The sequence below is a fragment of the Dermochelys coriacea genome, chromosome 4, assembly GCF_009764565.3.
Source record: "Dermochelys coriacea isolate rDerCor1 chromosome 4, rDerCor1.pri.v4, whole genome shotgun sequence".
NCBI lineage: Eukaryota > Metazoa > Chordata > Testudines > Dermochelyidae > Dermochelys > Dermochelys coriacea.
In genome coordinates, this window is record NC_050071.1 from 10,983,817 (window position 1) to 11,005,238 (window position 21,422).

A 21,422-nucleotide genomic window follows, 5' to 3' on the forward strand; every position below is an offset into this window, starting at 1 on the left:
TAATTGTATCCAGTTTGCAAATTAATTCCAATTCAGCAGTCTCTCGTTAGAGTCTGTTTAAGTTATTTTGTTGAAGAATTGCAACTTTTAGGTCTGTAATCGAGTGAACAAAGAGATTGAAGTGTTCTGCGACTGGTTTTTGAACGTTATAATTCTTGACGTCTGATTTGTGTCCATTTATTCTTTTACATAGAGACTGTCCAGTTAGGCCAATGTACATGGCAGAGGGGCATTGCTGGCAGATATCACACTGTTAGATGTGCAGGTGAACGAGCCTTTGATAGTGTGGCTGATGTGATTAGGTCCTATGATGGTGTCCCCTGAATAGATATGTGGACACAGTTGGCAACAGGCTTTGTTGTAAGAATCGGTTCTTGGGTTAGTGGTTCTGTTGTGTGGTTGCTGGTGACTATTTGCTTCAGATTGGGGGGCTGTCTGTAAGCAAGGAGTGGCCTGTCTCCCAAGATCTGTGAGAGTGATGGGTTGTCCTTCAGGATAGGTTGTAGATCCTTGATGATGCGCTGGAGAGGTTTTAGTTGGGGGCTGAAGGTGATGGCTAGTGGCGTTCTGTTATTTTCTTTGTTGGGCCTGTCCTGTAGTAGGTGACAAAAAAAACTTCAAAAACAGACTCCAGCAAGAGACTGCTGAATTGGAATTAATTTGCAAACTGGATACAATTAACTTAGGTTTGAATAAAGATTGGGAGTGGATGTGTCATTACACAAAATAAAACTATTTCTCCATGTTTATCCTCCCCTCCCCACACTGTTCCTCAGACGTTCTTGTCAACTGCTGGAAATGGCCCACCTTGATTATCACTACAAAAGGTTTCTCTCCCCCCACCCCTCCCACTCTCCTGCTGGTAATAGCTCACCTTACCTGATCACTCTTGTTACAGTCTGTATGGTGACACCCATTGTTTCATGTTCTCTGGGTGTATATAAAATCTCCCCACTATAATTTTCCACTACATGCATCCGATGAAGTGAGCTGTAACTCACGAAAGCTTATGCTCAGATAAATTTGTTAGTCTCTAAGGTGCCACAAGTACTCCATTCCTTTTTGCGGATACAGACTAACACGGCTGCTACTCTGAAACAGTACTGTGAGACCTTCTTAAGTATGCAATCATGAATAATAATATTCATGTTACCAAAATGTCATTGTTGTTCTCACTCTAGAGATTGTGGACAATTCCACTGTAGATCTTTACAACACCCTGTGAGCTGAGGTGGTATTACCTCCACTGAAGAACTGAGTCACAGAAAGTGTCAGCTAATCCTGGGTACCCAGTCTAAGAAGCCTAGAGCCTCATTTTTCAGAGGACGTAGCATTTTATAGCATCTGATGTGTTCACAGCTGATTTCTCATTGACCTCAGTTGCAGCTGTGAGTGCTCAGCACCTCTGCAAATCAGACTCCAGCATCTCAAGTTAGGCACCCCAAAATATAATTTCCTACACTTTAAAGAATTTAGGAAATGAAAAAAAAAATCCATCCTGTGGAACTGTATTGACTCCACGTGGGAATCTCTAGACCCACAGCAAAGTCCTCTATCACTGAGCTAACAGAGTAACAGGTAGCAGTAGTAGGCTGGTAACTTCTATGTGGACCTGCTACTGCGGGAGAGGGGGACACACACTTTGCCAGAGGGCTTCCAAGATATTTGCTGACAGCAGAGGAATGTTGAGCCTCAGGGATCCCAGGTTCCTTTGTATGCTCTGGAGGTAAATTGGCACTAGTGGGCACAGATCTTTCTGCCCCGGCCCCTGCACCCAGCCTCTCGCTGTTCCCTCTGCTCCTGTCACCCCTTCTGCCTCTGTCTCCTCCATGGTGCAATCCCCTTCACTGTCCCTAGTCTGATCCCACCCTCGTCCCCCAGACTTCTTCCCCTATCCCCAGCTCCTAACCCCCTCCCCTCACCCTGCAACATTTCATTAGCAGAAGGTGGCTGGTCCCCCTTCTTGGCCCTTTTCCTTGCACACTGAAGGGAAGGGAGAGGTAGAAGTCCATGAGCAGGTTGGGGGAAGGAGGGAAAAGTGGGAGAGGGAACCCGTACACAGAACTGAGACCAAATAACCGGAGCTGTGCACAGCCCTGGCTTGCATCCCCCGCCCCCAAACCCTAGCCAGCACCTAGGGTGAGTTGTATTCTGAACTGCTAGGAAGGACAGCTGTAATACACCCAGAGTAGGGTGGCCAGGTGCCCAGTTTTTGACCAGAAAGTCCGGTCAAGAAGGGGACTGGACACCCAAAGTCCAGTCAGTACTGCTGACTGAACACCCAAATTCCAGTTAGTGTGTGCGGGGGAGGCGCTGGGTCATCACCTGCACCACCCCTACTCAGCCGGGGCCACCTCCTACTTGCGTTGGGTGGCTGCAACTCCCAGCTCTTCAAGTGAGTCCCTCCTGAGCCGGGTAGTGGGGAAAAAGAGCAAGTGACTGCAGGGGAGCGGAGCGAACAGGGGACGGGGCGGGGAAGGGAAGGTTCCAGCACTCCTATTGAAGTGTCCAGGTTTTAAATATTACAAAGTTGGCAGTCCTAACCAAGAGAAGAAGACAGCTCCAGTTTTCTCTTCCCTGGTTACTGTCTGTTACAGTTAGGTGTCCCTTCTACCTGGCCCAGGAGATGCCTAGTGCGTAGCTCAGGCTGTATGGCCGAGGAGAGACAGGCAGAGCTTGAACCAAGGGGTTCACTACAGCTCGACTGGACTCTGGACTAACCAGAATGGACTATGCTTTAACCTTCAGTTCTCTGTGCTACCCAATGGACTTTCTATGCTGCGTTCCAGTGAACTAAAAAAACCCAGCTGTTTGGCCAACACTGAGTGTCACTGCAAATGCTTGGTGAGGTGCGTTCGTCCCTGAAGAGCATACAAGTTAACTTCAGCTGGACTCTTGGTGTGAAGCAGGAGCGCTGGCAGCTCAGAGATGTAGCCTAAGGAGGTGGTGAAGCCACATGGCTTACCCTCGAAGAAGAGTGAGACCCCGCAGGGATCACGCACAATGAAAGGTTTCTTCCTAGAGACTGTTCCAAAACTGGGGACATAGCACCTGTCCTGTGGATCCATGACAGTCACTAGAAGGCATGATTTCTGATCCTTTAATCATTCTTGTGGCTCTTTTCTGACCCTCTCCAATTTATCAACATCCTTCTTGAATTGTTGCCACCAGAACTGGACGCAGTATTTTAGCAGTGGTCGCACCAGTGCCAAATACAGAGGTAAAATAACCCCTCTACTCCTACTCAAGATTCCCCGTTTATACATCCCAGGATTGGATTAGCTCTTTTGGCCACAGCATCACCTTGGGAGCTCATATTTATCTGATTATCCATGCCCCCAAGTCTTTTTCAGAGTCACAGCTCCACAGGATAGAGTCCCGCCCATTTTTGTTCCTAGATGTACATATTTGCATTAAGCCGTATTAAAATGCATATTGTTTGCTTGCACCCAGTTTAGCAAGAAATCCCGATTGCTCTGAATCAATGACCTGACCAGTGTTGCCAGCTCCACTTAGAAGAAGAATGATTTCCAGGTTCACACTAGGCCAGCACTCAAGGATTTCAAGTTGGCTCGAGTGCCAATATAAGTTCCTAAACCGCAGGATTCAAAGGGCCCATTTGGGTGCAGGATTTGAAGGTCCCATTTGGGTGCAGGATTTGTCACCTCCACAACCTTCTGTTGAGGGCAACCCAAGAAGCCGAATTCCTCCCAATTCCCAGCAGATCCTCCGGCAGAGGGCAGCTTCCTCCATTCGGCATGTCCGCTCAAGGAATTCTATTGCTGGACGTGGCGCTCTGCATTTTGTTTATAGCCAGGACTCTTCCTGTAGACACGGTGTCCTAAAGCTGGACGCACCATTGAATAACTGACAAAGCCATATGTCTCTTATCAGCAAAGGGACAGCCGTGTTACTGGCAGCTCTGCTTAATTCTGCTGGGATGTAGTGAGAGGGGCTTTCAGGAAGTGGCTGGCAGCCAGCACATATCTGATCACAGACAGATATGTCCTTCCAACCAGGCCTTTGTTAGAAAGGCCACAAAGAATGCACAAGGCAGCCTCCATCCCTCTGCCCTCCCCCACACCTCAATACATGGTTATTATGCCTTCGTCAAAGGCCTCCACCCACTGGAAGACATGCTGTCTAGCTGTGCTCACTCAATACACAGAGCCCCCCGCCCCCCCCGGGGTCAGCAGGACACAAACAGGAATTCCCAGCCACACAGGCCTGATAAACAATCCCCAGGGCCCTGGGCCACAGCGAAAACAGGAAGCGTCTGGTGCAAAATGCTGCCGAAGGACACAGACCCAACGGGACTTACGCCAGGGGAGGGAACAGCTGCTCTGCGGGGACAGACCACAGGAGCTCATCTCCCGCTTTGCTCACACCAGCCTCTCAGGGCATTTGGGTGAGATCTTCAGGGCACAGCGGGTTTCTAGCTCAGCAGGAGAAACTAATTACCCAAGCAGTGACGGTTCATCCGGACTGGCTCCGAACAGGGACACTTGCCTAGGTCCTCTGTGTCACGGGACTGCACCCGACTGGGCCCCCCCCGCCTCACCTAAGTCAGCGCAGTCCATCTCAAAAACGGAGTGGCCAAATGAGAACTCAACATCAGCTGGCTTAGGATGAAGCTTTCTCATTCCGTAAAGCTCTGTGTGACCCAACTGCACACATGCTTGCAGAACCCCCATCGCAAAAATGAAACCCAAGGTTAGCATGTGAAACATTCTCAGCAAGCTGGTTACATCAAAGGGGGTGCAGACCGGTTCACACAGTGATCAACAGCACTGTCGCTTTGCTACTCCACTGCTGAATACACGTGGGAGTGTGAGCACAATCTCCTCCTGCAAAGAGGCTAGGCTCTGTACTTAACACCACCTGTCACTGTATTACAGGCTGCCTTAAGCCCACCCACAGTCTCACAGGTATTGCTCCACGTGATATACGCTGGGAATTTGCTAGGAGAGTCAAATGCACAAGGCAACAAACAGATCCAAGACATCCACTATATGATGTAACACCGAAGCTGAGCTGACTGAAGTCACAACAAAGTTTTCATGCCTATGTTACACACCTCAGTATTGTCACCCAGACAGACAATGGCTTAGCTCTGGCAAAGAAGAGTAGAAAACCATCCTGTAGCCTGCGTACTCTGGTTCCCACCAGTCAAGCTCCTACTACCCAGTACAGATCAGCCCTGGGCTATATGGGGTGGTCTTAACTGACTGCACTGGAATTGGCTGGTCTAGAGACATGATGATCAAGTGGGGCTACCTCATTGGCTCCTCTCCCTGGTACTGCATCAGAGAGTCTCGAAATAGGAAGCATCTCTTGCGACGCCAGCTGCTGGAGTGTGACTGCTCCTCCAGTGACCTAGCACAGTGCAACAATTGAGCAATTGCACGTGCACTGATGTGGTGGGAAGCAGCACAAGGAAACAAGAAGAAGATGATCATGGGACCGGACTCCAGCTGGGCCCTCCCCTAGTACAGCACTGCACCAGAGGCAAGGAATGGCATCTGGGAGGGCAGAGGCTGGAGGATGTTGCTCCTTTCCCAGCTGTCTCCAGTGGGACAGGGTGAGGATGAAGGGACAAGCCTGCTCCCTGCTGTCGAGGTGCCAGCAAGGGGGTGGCAAGAACTGCTGTCTCCCTGCAATTGCTGCTCAGCCTGCAGTGGGTGGCGCTAGTGACACAGGGGGATGGCTCCCTGCAGCTACATTCAGCAGAAGTGAAGCTTTCATTGAAAAACCAGCATCTAGCTCTTGGGGCTGCAAAGCCCCTCCCAGCAGAGGCACCAGAACAGTTGGGTCCTGAGGGCCCTCCCACTTTTTACCAGCTGTAAGGGCGAGGGAGGGGTGGAGAAGAGTGAGTGGGAGGCAGGATTTTGGGGGGAGGCGGGAGGGGTCCCACTCCCCTGCCACCTTGGGGGAAGAGACAGGGAGGGCAGAGGTTTGGGGACAAAGGGCAGTGCGAGGGGTGGGGCCACAGTTCAGGCACTGGTGGCCCCCCTCCCCTTAGGAAGCTTCCGCCGCCCATGCCAGAGGCACCAACTCCAGGGGTGCTTTGAGGTTCAAGCACCCCCAGAAAAAAATAGGGAGTGCTTAGCACCCACCAGCCACAGCTGTTGGGCAGGCCGGAGTTGGTTGCCAATCAGCTGTTGGGTGGGTCCCCGATCAGCTCTTGGGCAGCTACCAGGAGACGCTCAGGGGAGGGCTGAGAGGAGTGAGCTGCGGGCAGGCCTCAGGGTGGTGGAGCATCAGTGCCTGTGTACTCATTGGTCCATAACTGCCCTAGCCTAACGGGAAATATGTGCTTAGAAGTTCTGGTATTTTTTCCATTCTCCCTACACTCAGTAGGCATTTGGCTCACCTTGTTGACACTCATTTGGCTACAAGCAGAGCTGCAACATGGGAGACACCAGATAAAATGGCAGAAAGTCCTGAGTACATGAAAACAATCAGCAGAAGTAGTAAAGCAAAGATTGTTTTCCAGCATTAAGTATAGCAGGTGCTAGTGGGCAGCACCCACCATTATGTGCCAGTGAAGATGAGGCACTGAGAATCAGAAACAAGAACAAGTCATTTTTCCAAACCACTGGTGCTTTTTTCTTATAGGATGTGGACGAAGAACTAAAAATATTAGCACCCTAAGATGGCAGCTCCACACGGTGCATGTAAAATTAATGCTGTGCGTACCTGCTACTGAAGACAGATTTACATCAAAACCCCCATTCCCTAAATACACTCTTCCGCTCTGTGCTAGGGTTCACTCTGCAGCTACTTTTCGCAAAGAAGATGCCTGACCCATAATAATCAGGGTTTATAGTGGAAACATAAAAACAAAACTACATCGGTAGGTTTGATTAAACCAATTGTGTGTTAAATACAGCATAGGAACAGATTATTAAATACAAGATTTATATTTATGTAAAAGAAATACCTTGTATTACTTGTTGTACCTTAATAATCAATAATAAACAATATTACTTGTTGAACTTTTCATAATCACATGAAGTTGAACTAACTGATAAGAAATATCTTCTGAACGTAAATGAATTAGGGGCCAGATTCAGATCTCAATTATATAAATCTGGATTAACTCCACTGAAATAAAGAGTTACTCCAAATTTACAAAGGTATAATTAATCTCACAATCTGGTTTTAAGAATATTTCAGACACTTAAGTACATCCTATGATTTTTAATGAACTCCTACAAGCTGTTTATCCTCTAAAGCAGTGGTTCTCAACCTATTTCCTCCTGTAATCCAATATTCAGCCATATTTGCCCTGTTCTGATAAACAACCCAGAATCCTTTGTGCCACTTCTTGGAATACAGAGAAGAACATTACTTGCCATCAGTCAGATGTTCACACAGTGTCCTCGGGCTCCTTTCACCACTCTTCGGGCTGCCTGGGAAGGAAAATGGAGTCATTTTTTAACTTTCTGGAGTTGTTAAATGATGAGTCAAGAGTAGCGGTGCATATTAGGACATGACATGATATGACTTGTCATAATATGCACTTCAGTTTCTGACATGTCATGACATACTAGAAACAACAGATAAGTAACATGAAATGAAAAAAATCAAATAAATTTCAGAACAAAAAATTCAATTTGAAATAAAACCAAACATTTAAACTCTTCTAAAACAATTCTTTTGAAATGCCCATTTTGCAGGAAATTTCAAAAATATTTCCATTTGCTCCAATCTGGACTGAAACCAGATCTAGAAATGTCAAATTTTCCCCTGTAACAGACAGCCTGAGGGTGGAGCAGCTCCCCTGCTAGCCTGCTCTGCTCTAGGGCTCCCTCCACTGGCAGGGCTGGTGGAGGGATCCCAGGCCCCTCCTGCACTCAGTGCCCATTGCTCTGGTCTAGAGCTCCCCCTGCCAGCAGGGCTGGTGGTGGGGTCCCAAGATTGTGACCCTGCCAGGGTGAGAAACTATCTCCAGAGATCCTGCACAAGGCATGCTGCATTTCATGTGTGTGCAAGGCACACAGCACTCTCCTAGAGCAGGACTGATGCAGCTGGGTGCAATATCTCTGAATGGAAGAGGAGATGAGCTGACACAGCCTGCACTCTACACTGCCTAGCTTACGGGACATTTGCCTGGTTTAATCAGCTGCCTCTGCTAGGCTAGATATAACTTGCAGCCAGACTTTCAAGTCTCTTTCAAACTGGGCACCTTAATCAGTCACCACCTCAGTCTCATTTACAGGGACCCACACACCTGCTGCTCCCAGTGGCTGCACTTGGATCTGCAAGTGTTCAGCACTTCTGAAAAGCAAGCACAACTGTGACCCCCAAAATGGGGGAGCCCAGCTCAGAGGCCCTTGGGAACCTGCTGGCCTTGTGGGATAATGACCAGCACTCAGAAGAGTTCTGCTGCAACTGAGGCACTAACATATAGGGCCTGATTCTGCAGAGCACCCAGCAGCTCCCCTTGTTCCCATTTGCTCTCCAGGGCCTGTCCTGCTCCCACTGAAGTGAGTGGCAGAACTACCGTGGACTTCAGTGGGAGCAGGCTGGGTTCTGTATCTGCACAGGCAGCTCCCCTGAGACCTGGGACTCCATGTGGATCAAGACAGTACACAGCCTTTAACTAAATCCTTGATCTGAACACAATCAATAGCCAATCCCTGCTAACAGCTGTCCCTGGGCCAGCCACTTCCCTAAGCAGCCTTTTCATGGCATCAGCTTGCTGTACAGGAAACCTGCCTCAGTTTCCCCTACAAGGAGCTTCTTAAACCAGTTCCAAACTGTCCATTCATCACTCCCCTTCTTGGGGTCTTCTTGGCTTCACTTCACAGCAAACTCCAAGTCCTACATTAAAGTCCAACAAAAAGCCACACAAAACAAACAAAAGTTTTTCTTCTTGTGCTGCTTACTCCTAACAACCTCCAGTCACTCTAAACATTCCCCCACTTCACTGCAGCCTCCAGCTGCTCTTTATAGGGAAATCATCTGATCCATGCCCAGATCTGGTGGCTTTGTAATCAGGGGTAGCTGACTGCAGGCCCCCTGCCCTTAAGGGGCAAGCCACCTAGTTACAGCAGGCAGCTCCTGACTTCAGTGTGGAGCCTTAAGAGAGCACATTGCGTGCAGCTGTTCACAGTGTTACAGAAGCAGTCACCAGAGGGGGCTGTTACACAGGACAAGTTCTTTGTCTTCACACCATGAAAAAGAAATGCTGCTTTCTTGCGAGTTCGTGTTGCAGTTGCCCGTGTCGACAGCACTATGTCGGCGGGAGAGCGTATGTCTCCTTCTGACACAGCTACAACCGCTCGGGGGGCTGGAGTAGTTAAGCTGATGGGCGAGCTCTCTCCCGTTGGCTTAGAGTGGCTACACCGCGAGTTTACAGTGGCACTGGCGTCTCTCAAGTCTCACTTAAAAGAGTCTTAAATCCTTATAAAGAGCTGGGCCCGAGCATCTGTAGTACACCCACCCCAACTCAGCACTTTAAGTGTACAAAGCAATGCCAGACCCTAGCTAACCCTCACTACAGCCCTGTGCGGTAGGTAAGTGTGCTTGTCCCCACCCTACAGATGTGGAGACTGTGGTAGTGAGTGCTCCAACCAAAGGCGGGGAAGAGAGAGCTGGTGGCCAGGGTTACCGAGCTGGAGTACAGAGAAGTTGGTATAAACTGTGTCCCGGTCCCCCACAACCCCGTTGGGGTAAAGTGCCCCATAACCAAACTGCCCTGTGCACTCTCAATACCCACACCGCTCCCACTAACCAGCCTTCCCTCCTGGGATGCTGACAGACCAGACCATGCCTGGGCCATAGACAAATTCACTTGCATGTGAAATACCAAAGAAATGTTAAGTGTACTAGTAGGCACAGACGAATTCACTCGCGTGTTAACAGAAATCAAAGGGGATGTTGATTGTATTGTTTTCACCTATCTCTATCCGGTTTGCTATTACATTGCCTATACATTACGTATACCCTGTAATTAGCTAACCCTAGATCAAAGTGTACGTTAATGAAGAGTGTAATCAGATGTTAGAACTTCATGAAAACGAATGGACTGTTACTTGTATTGTTCTCACGTATCTATTCCTATTATAATGCAATGGCCGGATGCATATCCCTGTAACAGGAAATGTTAATTTCAAAGCAAGGAGTCAGGGAGTGACTAAAAACACTTGTCAGGCTGTTATCTGAGGGAAGAAGATATAAATACTGATTCAAAGGAATGATGCTGCATCTCTGGCCTGTTTGGATTCTAACAGAGTGGAATATCTGGCCAAGTGGACGGAGATCCCCAGAGTTATTCTGGGTAACCCTGAAAGACTTTTGGGAAACTGGCAGATTACTACATCTCTCCTATCACTTTGGACTTACGCACTTTGACTCACCTGTTAATGTATTTTACCTGCTTTAACCTCTCATCTCTTTTTCTTAGCTAATAAATCTTTAGTTAGCTTACTAGAGAATTAGCTGCCAGCCTTGTTTTTGGTGTGAGATCCAGAGTACCAAATGGATCTAGGGTCAGTGACTGATCCTTTGGGATTGGGAGTAACCTGATTTCTGGTTTATGTGACCATTATCATTAAGTCCAGTTTGTCTGGGTAGCAAGATGGGCTGGCAAGCCTAAGGAGACTGGCTGTGACTTCCTGGTGAGACCGGTATAGTGATCCGGGAATGCACATTTGTTACCAACTTGGTGAAATCTAATGATAGGAAATACCACTAGTTTGTGGGGTGGGGGGTCTGCCCTGTTTTCTGACAGTCTGCCCTGAGATCGGTACTCGCAGCAATGGGCCACTCCAGACAGCATGACACCTCCCTCCCGGCCACGCTCTGTCCAAGTTCCTGCTAGCAACAGTGAGCGAGTCAGCCTGCAGGCCCACTGCTCAGCACCACATCAGGTCACATGGATGTCGCAGGGCTCTGGTGGCTGACACAGCTGGGTGACTCTGGCGCTGGCTCTGCCTGCATCATTGGAAGCGGGGAGGCTGGCATCAGCACTGACTGGCTGACCAGGAGCTACGATACAGTGCAGTCAGCTGTGCACATAGCCACTCCCTGCTGTCAGGTGTGAGTGAATTCAGAGTAACTCCATTGGGGTCAGTGGTGTTGCACTGGGCTGAGTGAGAGCAGCATTAGGCCAGTAGTGGTCTGAGCTCCCTCCCACGATAGCGCTACCTGTGGGGGCTCTGTATTTGTATATGAAATGCTGGTAGGATTGCAGCACCATTAGCAAAGGGACCAGTCAGTTCAACAAGAACAACATTCTACTCACAGGACTGCAGGCGGGGAACCTGCTGCTTTATTCCATGCTTTATTTACATGGGGAGGGAGTGGACTCCCAACTACCAAACAGGAAGAGACAGGTGGGGAATGGCTCCCTCCCCATAATTACCTGGCATAACTCAGTTAGTCCTATGGCAATCCCTTTACTACAGCACCCAGATTCACAAGAATGGCCATCCTGGGTCAGACCAGAGGTCCATCTAGCCCAGTAGCCAATGCCAGGTGCCCCAGAGGGAATGAACAGAACAGGTAATCATCAGGTGATCCATCCCCTGTCGCCCATTCCCAGCTTCTGGCAAACAGATGAATTTGGGTGTGACGGGTTGGAAAGCATGGTGAATATTAGCCGCAAACGTCAATGTCTCCATCCTTCCTTACCGACGAAAGCGATCCCTGGTGGGTACAACACAGCGCGGTGTCCCTGTCTGGGGCTCCAGGGGACAGGCTGCCAGGGGACTTGCTTGACAATGAATGGAGTTAACAACCATCCCCTTGTTTGTGTCTGGATCCCTGAGAACAGAAGTCCCAGACGAGACGGGAAGGGGGGAGGGTGTATGATGAGTGTGTGTTAGCGTGAGTTCTATACCTTCAGCACCCTGCCCCTCCTCCTGCGGGAGCACTTCAGTGCCCTCCTCTGGCTCCGCGTCAGCCAGAGTGCTGGATGTCTGCATGCGGAACAGGTAAGGTAGCAGATAAGGAGCTGGTAGAGGGTGCCCAGGAATGTGTGACTTTATTCTGGAATTTCGTAGGACCAATCAAACTTGTTGACAGCTCTTTACATCAGCTCTTAATGGAGCACGTCTGGGGGGCTCTGCTGTCCCTCCTCTGGAGCCAGATCTGAGTTGCTCACCCACATCTGCTTAATGCAGCCCCACATTGTGGCGATCTGTTAAAGGAAGCGGCCTTTAGTGCCGTGGAGTCAGCTCACCCTCAGATTCATGGACGAGCAACCATCCCAGGCTCCATGCACAGGCAAGAGGGTCCGGAATCCGGCTGGTTTCCTGGTGTTTGGCTGAATGGAGTCTTTTGGCTTTAGGCTGAAAGTAGCTATACCCAATAGGCAGTGGCAGTCAAAAAGAGGAACAGGTGCCATTAGGAAAAGGAGAGACAATATGACAGAAAATAACACAATGCCACTATATAAACCCATGATATACTCATGCCTTGAATACTGAGTGCAGTTCAGGTTTCCCCATCTCAAAAAAAGATATTTTAGAAGTGGAAAAGGTGCAGAGAAGGGCAACAAAAGTGATGAGGGGTATGGAACAGCTTCCATATGAAGAAAGATTAAAAAGACTTGAACTGTTCAGTGTGGAAAAGAGACACCTAAGTGGGGAGGGGGGCAATGATGGAGGGCTATAAAATCATGGCTGGTGTAGAGAAACAAGTGTTATTTAGCCCTTCACATAACACAAGAACCAGGGGTCAGCCAATGAAATTAATAGGCAACAGGTTTAAAGCAAACAAAAGGAAGTACTTCACACAACACAGTCAGCTCGTTGCCAGGGGATGTTGTGAAGCTCCAAAAGTATAACTGGGTTCAAAAAAGAACTAGATAAGTTCATGGAGGTTAGGTCCATCAATGGCTATTAGCCAAGACAGCCAGGGACGCAATACCAAGCTCTGGGTATTCTAAACCTCGAACTGCCAGGAGCTGGAAGTGGACAACAGGGGATGGATCATGTGTCAATTGCCCTGTTCTGTTCAGCTCCTCTGAAGCACCTGGCACTGGCCAGTCAGAAGACAGGATACTGGGCTAGATGGTCCATTGGTTTGACCCAGTGTGTCCTTATGTTAGGCTGGGAAAGGACTCTGGAGCAGCTGGGCCGCTGGCCATAGGCTGGGGATCAGCCAAAGCCTTTTCTCTCTGTTGACTTTGCTGATTCCTCTTGTGTTTGTTTTACACCTGAGATTGTCTGAGCTGCGGGAAGAGCCAGACCCCTGCACGTGACTGGGTGCCAAGTGGCCTTTGTACACTGCATTCCTTCCAACTGCCTGGGAAGTTAAAGAGCCAAAGGCAGCGAGAGCCAACAGCTCACTGTGCTAAGCCAGGGTCTGGGGGTGCAGGTGTGTAGGCACTGGGCTGGCCCTAGACTTTGGGGGGCCCTGTGCAGGGAGACACTACTTTGGACCCACTTTGCTCCCCGCCTATAGGAGCAGACACGAGCACCAGTCAAGCATTTTCTGATCCAAAACATTGTTCATCAGCAAACAAGTTCAATCTAAAAATGACATTTTTAATGAGAAAAAAAATCATTTTCAAAAGTTGGCGAAGAGTCCCAGTGGTGGAGGCGAGACTGGCTGAGAGTAACTCAAAAGGAAAGAGTGACTTCCCCTCTGAACATATAAGGTGATGAAAGTTACTGTGAAAAGGGAACATGTCCCCCACCCTCCACTTTCCAACATTTGCTGAATGGAAAAAGCTGGGAAACAGAGAGGAAGTGTGGGAAACTGGGGAGGAAAACAACTTTCCTGGGTTTTCTAAATTCCCACAGGAAAAATCAGATTTTCCCCACGGGACCATTCTGAAAGGGGATTTTTTTTTAATCTGTGAAATCTTTAATTTCCATAGGAAAATTCCTGGTTTTCCCACTAGCTCCCCTGGGCACTGCTCCTTTCTTCAGCTCCAGCCTGCCTGGGATCCCCATCTTCCAGGTGTTCATAAACCGTATGACTGCTGCCATCCACTTACTTGGCTAAGGATGTCAGGACAGTGCAGCAAGGCAGTGAGGGAATTCAGCTACAGATGTTCAGTGGGGCAGGATTAGGCCTGAGGCCACAGTGTGTTTGGATGCACTATGGGAGAGCCAGGTGTGGCTTGGGAGCCCACCAATGAGAAGGAGCCATTCATGCGGCTCAGGGCAGAGGGGCTCCAGCGGCATGTTACCCCTCTGAATACCCCGGTGCCCAAAAGGGCCATGGTGCAGGGACGGGCAATGGGGAGGCTGCAAGAGGAAAAGTTGTTTGTAACCTCTGGGACTTGTGCCTAAGGAGTGGCAGCTGCAAACTGCTGGGTTTGAGGCAAACAGCCCTGAGCACAGGGCCCGGTCCTGGTGGGATTTGGAGAAAGATGGACAGAGCAGGGAGAAAGCCAGAGGGGAGAGGGACTTACAGAAGCAGGAAATCAGGGAGGAACCGTGCTTGGGGGAACCACAGAAAGGCTTTACGCGCTCAACGCCCATCTTCTCACAACAGGGAAGTAGCTCAGAGTCTAATTTCCAGAGCAGAACGTCCCTCCCTCCTGGCCACAAGCTGACTCCACCCTCCACTCCCTTCGCACCACAGTCACTAGCACCTTCCCACTGTTGCGAGCTAAGTGCCTCGCTTTTAAAGTCAAGAGCACAGACAGCCGGCGGCAGGAGAGGACCTGCGACTGGCTGAACTGGACTTGTCAGCCGTGCCATTGCCTAAGCACAGAGGCTGCCTCCTTCTACATGAAGCCTTCACCCTGACAGCTCCAAGCCCATTGTGGCTCCCTACTCCTCCAGGAAGTGAGGGCAGGGAGGGAAGCTTAGGACACATGCCAGGGGTACAAACACACCACTCAGCTTGCCTCAGGGTGGCTTCACACACGCATCCCGCCCCCGGCTGGCCAGGGCCAGCTGGTTCCAATCTGCAGACCAGGCCCCACATCTGAGAGTGCTTGTGAGAGACCTGGTCTGTGCTGCCCAGCATTTCTGAACTATCCTAGTGAATACAGTAGCGGGGACTGATGCATTTGCAGCTCTTTGGAGCAGGGAGACAAGCCAACCGAGTGTCTACAGGTGTCATCGGCGTGTGAGCCACTCTGGAGAAGAGCACCCCTGCCTGGGCACTAGGGATGAAATGCTGACGGCAGGAGGCTCCCTACCCTATCAGTGGGGCATTTCTGCTGAGGTCAGCTGATGGGTGGCTACCTCTCCTGCCAGACAGCAGGCTCCCAGGGCAAGAGCTCCATCATCTGTGCCCAAAGAGCTCCCGTGGGCTGGCCCTGGCTACCTCAACAGCTAAGTTATCGCAGCAAGTCGTAACTGTAGCACTAGGCAGTGGGCGACGCCACCCCTGACCATAGCTGCTTGGTAGAGTGGCCTTTGGACTCTCATCAATAGGCGACACTACCTCAGGCAGTAACGGCCAGAGAAATCAACCTTTAGACTCTCACCATTAGGCCCCTTGGGCTCATGCCTCAGAGTAGCGCCACTAGGCAGTACCGCCGGCGTGGAGCACACAGCCAACCCCTGACAATCACCATCTTTTCTGGTAAGCCTGGTGGAGCTGCCGTTGTGGAGCTGGGAGCAGGGCAAAGCCCTTCAGCAGGTGTGTAGATCCTCAAGGTAAATGGCAGAGATGTTTCCTGTCCTGAGGGCTGGCAGCACGTGTGGGTACATGTACCTAATGGTCAGCAGAAGCTGGAGAATTCCCTGGGCCAGCTGCTAGTGCTGAGCCTGGAGACTCCTCTTGGGATGACATGACAGGCTAGACTCCACAAGTGCCTCATTTCTGGGGTCCTGGGCCTGGTTTTCCAACGTGCTGAGGGCTCACAGCCCCCGTTGCATCAATGGGAGCCATAGGTGATCTTCGCCTCTGGAAATCTGGTGCTAGGTGTCCCATGCTGGGCATCCAGAAATTTAGGAACCCAAAGCCAGTGGCCCCTCTGGAAATCTTTAATCTTTCAGGTTCCAAATCAGTCCTTACAAACGGAGGCCATGTCTGGTCTCCAGACCCTTGTCTGGAAGAGCAGGGCTTTGTGCTGATGTCCCTGGCTGAACATTTACCCCCTCCTATGCAGTGTGGTGTGCCACCTGGCTGCAGCACTCCATCCCAGAGTTGGCTGCATACTACTGCATGGATATGGTTGTAAAGGGCTTTAAGATCTTGAGGATGAATGACATATATGTGGGGGGGGGGGTGTACACTGCCCAGCTTTAGAAGAGGTTTATTTTTTAGTTGATGGGAAGGGAATTGACTTTGGGTCAAAATGACTTTTTAAATTTTTTTCTTTTTATAAGTGAAATGGTTAACACTAGGATAAGCACACATGGGGCAATGAATTTAATAACTATGTATGGGTAGAGCGGAAGCTATTGGAATTCCAGCCAGCAAGAAGCAAAATCCAAACACAATACTCAGCTTCCTGTTTCTAAGCAGTCAGGGGATGGGATCTGTCCCCTCCAGTATAGATTGCTCGGCTTGGGGTTTAGGTGTAGGGGTGTCCGAGCCTGCATTCCTTACACTGAGACACACCCAACCAGCAGGTGAAGCCAGGCATGAGGATGTTGTTTTCTTCCTCAATGTTTGCTAAACATTTTAGAGCCAGAACATGGGATTCAGTTTAACCCCTGTGTCCCCTCGGGCTCCCTGCTGGGGAGAGTATAGGATAACTTCTCTTCATTGCTAAAACCACTGTTGGATGCCTCAGAGCAGTGGCTCTCAACCTTCCAGACTACTGTACCCCTTTCAGGATTCCGATTTGTCTTGCATCCCCCCAAGTTTCACCTCACTTAAAAACGACATGCCTACAAAAATCAGACATAAAAATACAAAAAGGTGTCACAGCCTACTATTACGGACACATTGCTAACTTTCTCATTTTTACCATATAATTATAAAATAAATCAATTGGAATATAAATATTGCACTTACATTTCAGTGTACAGTATACAGAGCCGTATAAACAAGTCACTGTATGAAATTTTAGTGTGTCCTGACTTCGCTGGTGCTTTTTATGTAGCCTGTGGCAAAACTAGGCAAATATCTCGATGAGTTGATGCACCTCCTGAAAGACCTGTGCATACCCGGAGGGGTACGTGGACCCCGGCTGAGAAGCATGGCCTCAAGCGACGTGTAGGAATGGTCCTGCGGTAAAAACACAGTGAAGACCAGGCACTTTAGTTTTCCTACCAGGTAAACTCGCTGAGGTCAGCCCTATGGCCCTGCCAGGGGTTGCTTCACTGTGCTTTATCCTGTCCCTGAGGTAAATCCCACACTTTTTTAGCTAAAAATCTCTCCAGTGCTGCTAAGCCTCCACTGCCTTCCCACAGTGCTCCCTAAAGGACAGACACGTTCGCCCACAATTAATGGGAGACACTCCCAGGGGACGTCTACGCAGCAGCTCGATGCCCACGGCCGGCCCGTCCCAGCCGACTCGCGCAGCGGGGCTGTTTCATTGCTGTGGAGGTTTCCGGGCTGGGGCTGGAGCCGGGGCTGTAGGCCCCTGCATGGGAGGGTCCCGAATGTTGACTCCGCAATTAAACAGCCCCTGAGCCCCGTGCGCCCGAGACAGCTGGCCCGGGCCAGCCGCGGGTTTTTAATTGCCGTGTAGAGATACCCCAAATCCTTACTGAGGCTCCTGCACGAGCAGCTTGTTTTCCAAGGTGCAGCACTCCCAGCAGCCCCCCCGAAGTCAGTGGCAGTGCTGGGTGCTCTGCCTGGTTACGTACGGCAGCGTCTTCTCACCGAGTTGAGAGCCTAACCAGGACCGAAGCCCTCTGTGCCAGACAGCCTGTATAGAGCTGGGCTTGTACGCCTTTAAATCCGATATATCCACGCAGACCCCTGAACAAAGAGCCCTTTTATATCTGCAACCAAGCATCTGCTCTAAATTGGGTGGCATGTTGTGGGATCCTCTCCTCTATTGACCTCCCCAGTGTGTGCACCAGCTGGATCCAGGCCTCACCAAGGGCCTGGGCACCCCCACATGTGCCCCGACGTTCCCCTGGGAGGGCAGGTGAGCGGGGAGGGGGTAACATTTCCTGCCCAGGCAGATCCAGGCCATGCAGCCATCCCAAGCTCTGATTTCAGTATGGCTATGCCACTATTATCACTCAGGGGCCGAGTGCAGACCTTTGCTCAGCACCGTTAAAACCAGCCACGCACAGGCTGGGAGCAGCAAATTTTCTCAGTCACTTCACACCAATTCCCATCTGCCCAGCGATCGTTCGTCAGCCTTTAGGGCTCCTTCCTGGTTACTGTTTCACCTGCAGGGGTGGGGAAGCCCTGCCTTCCCCTCCCCTTCCCTCCCATAAAATACCACCCAGAACTTGTTTGGCAGCCGGGCTGGGTTTCTCTGTACATGCAGCAGTTTCGGTCAGAGCAGCCAGTTTCCTTCTGCTGGGGACAGAGCAAAGAGGAAGCCGTACGGCCAATGCCCCCTGCGACTGGGCGGGCAAACCCAGCAGGTGAGGGCTTGCGCAGGGGCTAACAGTGCTGAGCTGTGCAAGCCGGGCAGGTGCCAGGGCCAAGCGGGAGCGGGCCAAGAGGAAGGGCCCTGTGCTGGGTAGATCACAGCAGCTGTGGGGGGGATGGACATGGCTCGGTCTGCCTCTGCAGCAGCACTGCGCCTTCCTCCCCTGTGACTGGGGCAGCAGCGGCTCTCCTCTCCCCAGCACACCGGTGGTTATTCCCTCCTCCTCCCTGGGCCCTGCAATATGCGGACGCCGTCGATGATGATCGTGGGCCTGGTGCTGGGTCCCTGCGGCCTGCTGCTGAACCTCGTCAGCACGCTGACTCCCTGCTGGAGGCAGGTGAGCAGAATACCCAGCAAGCCCGTGGACCTGGTCTATCAGCAGGGCATCTGGGACCTCTGCCAAGAGACCCTGAGCACCCGCCAGCGCCAGTGCGGCCTGCCCGATGAACTCGGCTACTTCTCCATGCAGCCAGTGCAGGTGGCCAAGGGGCTGATGGTCTCCTCGCTGATTGTGACTGTGCTGGGGCTGGTGGTGGCTGCTCTGGGGGTGCGCTGCTGGCAGGAAGAGCCCCACTACCTGCTGGCAGGCCTCTCTGGCCTGCTACTCTTCACCTCTGGGCTGATGAGCCTCATCCCCGTCTCGTGGTACAACCATGACCTCAGCACCCTGCCAGCGCCCACAGGCAGCACCCTGCAGGTGGGCTACAGCCTGGTGCTGGGCTACCTGGGCAGCTGCCTGGAGCTCATTGGGGGCTTCTCCCTGGCACTCAGCCTCCACCAGTGCTGCCAGGAGTGCAGGAGAAAGAAGGCAGCTACCAAATATCCCCACCACAGCCAGCAGGACCCCGCCACTGTATCTTCCAGAGACTTCATGCCCCGCAGCCAGAAGCCGGCTCCCAAATCCTTCAGCAACCCCGTGGATGTACTGGAGGGAGAAAGAAGCGTCAGCCGCTCCCTGCCCTGCGACTCAGACTTATAGCCCTGCCACAGCGGGCCGGGCAGATACAGCCCCGACCAATACGAACGTGGGCAGTGCGGCACGAGCCGAGAGAAGCCCCTGCCAATGAGAGGCCAAGGCTGGCAGGAAGGGGCACTGTGCCAGGCTAACAGCAGCAAGGACCCCTCCTGCTGCACCAGTGGGGGCTCACGAGAGTTTGGTACCCAGAACTGCAGCCATTTCTTGTGGGCTCTGGACAAGAGGTGGATATTTCTGTGTATAGGCATAGCAAGGGTGACATTATTGATGATTTGCACATTACTGCCTGGCCATGGTGACTTAGAGAGTTCACAGGAGGGGGGCAGATAAAATCTTCAAAAGCACCTACGTGACTTAGGACCCTCCATCTCATTGGAAGTCAGTGGGATTTAGGCTCCTAATTGCCTAACTTACTTTGGGTAAATTTTTCAAAATTCTCCAGGGTTTTTCAGTGGCAGCTTGGAGCCTAAAAACCTTTGAGGATCTGGGCCAAGTGACTTAGGAGCCTGACACCATGTCCTTGGGAGATGTGGGGTGCGCAGCTCTTTTGAATATGCATGTGCTTAGTTCGCAGTCTAAATATGGAGCCTAACTTTAGCCACCAGCATATGCAATTCTTGGCCAGAGATGCTACCGACAGACTGTTCAGAAAAGTGACCCAGGTTATTGCAGTCTAGTTATTGTATCTCTACATAATCAGCACCTTCTCAGCTTCAGCGTTTACAGCTGGTAGGCTGCTGAGTTCTAGCATTCAGTCACTTCTTTGGACAGAAGCATGGCGAGCAGGGCTGGATTTAGGGGCAGGCGACCCAAGTGACTGTCTGAGAGGCTGGGCTTGGGGGCGGGGTGCCGGGCTCCAAATGCTCTCTTCGTCGATAGCAACAAAAGGGAAAAATTGAGTGTTTGAAGTGGCATGTTTCAGGTATTCTGTACCTGGATTCATTTTTCACCAACCTAGAATGTTCTGGACCTTTGTAGAATCTCATGGAACCTTCCAGACTTTCTCAGAACCACATTTTCCTTGAACCTCCTAGACCGTTGTCAGCCATGCCCACGGGTATATAAGGGGGGATATGGGTGGCATGTATCGGGGGCAGGCTGTGCCTCCCCAAACAGCCCAGCATGGCTTTGCCCATGCTCCGTCTGAGACCCCCTCCTGCTTGCCCTTCCCCCTTGGCCCCAGCCCGACTTCTCATCTTCTGGAAAGCCGGCTGGGGGGCGATGCTGGTGGGGGCCTGGGGCCATGCTGCCCTGTGCTTGGGCACCCCCGCATGTGCCCCAATGTTCCCCTGTGCTCAGGAGGGCTGGGGACGCTGGGGACTGCGTTTCCTGCCCCGCGCTTGGGGGCTGTGTGGTGTCTGCCCTCCCACCCACCTTGGGTTCAGGGGCTGGGGCAGGCGACGGCATGGAGAGGGCAGGGGCTCCGCTGGGGGTAGGGGGCAGGCCCAGCCAGGTGCTAGCCTCCCACAGCTAGCGGTTCACCCGCCACCCATCGGGGCATGGCAGGCGTCACCAGTCATTCAGTGAGATACAAGAACAAAGTCAAGCAAAGTGAGAGCCCAGCTGCAATATTGTGAACTTTGTTTTATTGTGTAATTATGAAAGCGGACTTGTGTTTTAAGATCTGAAGAGTGTAAGTGGTGACTGATAATTTAATAAATATTTAATAAGACACCACAGATAGCTATTGAACCCCTGTCTATGCAACAATATAAAATAAATACTGTTACTTCTGTTATGCTTTACACGTAATGCTTGGTGACTTTCTAAGACTGCGGAACTAGATTTTTGCTCTCCCTAATACTGTCTGTTTTCCCCTGTAGAAAATAAAAGATGCCCCTGAAGAAGCCTTCAGGAGCTCAGTATAGGACGTGAAAAGCTCGATTACAATCTCATTTGCAGCAAGGGGCAAATGTGATGGGAAAAATATCTGAAACAGAACGTAGACCAGGCTTTCAGCAGTAGCGACCGTCCCAGGGCAGAAGAAATTGAGGAATTTGCTTAGATATGGCTCTT

The 21,422-nt window shown here is 50.9% G+C and overlaps 1 protein-coding gene across 1 annotated transcript; it reads left to right on the forward strand.

Moving 5' to 3' along the window:
* The first annotated feature begins 18,311 nt into the window (after positions 1-18,311).
* CLDN23 (claudin 23) lies at positions 18,312-21,144 on the forward strand. Its single transcript, XM_038400404.2, has one exon. The coding sequence runs from the start codon at positions 18,672-18,674 to the stop codon at positions 19,407-19,409; it is 738 nt and encodes a 245-aa protein (XP_038256332.1). The 5' UTR covers positions 18,312-18,671; the 3' UTR covers positions 19,410-21,144.
* The last annotated feature ends 278 nt before the right edge of the window (positions 21,145-21,422 follow it).

Coding starts and splice junctions, on each gene's coding strand:
- CLDN23 (XM_038400404.2), top strand. CDS start 18,672: ATGCGGACGCCGTCGATGATGATCGTGGGCCTGGTGCTGGGTCCCTGC.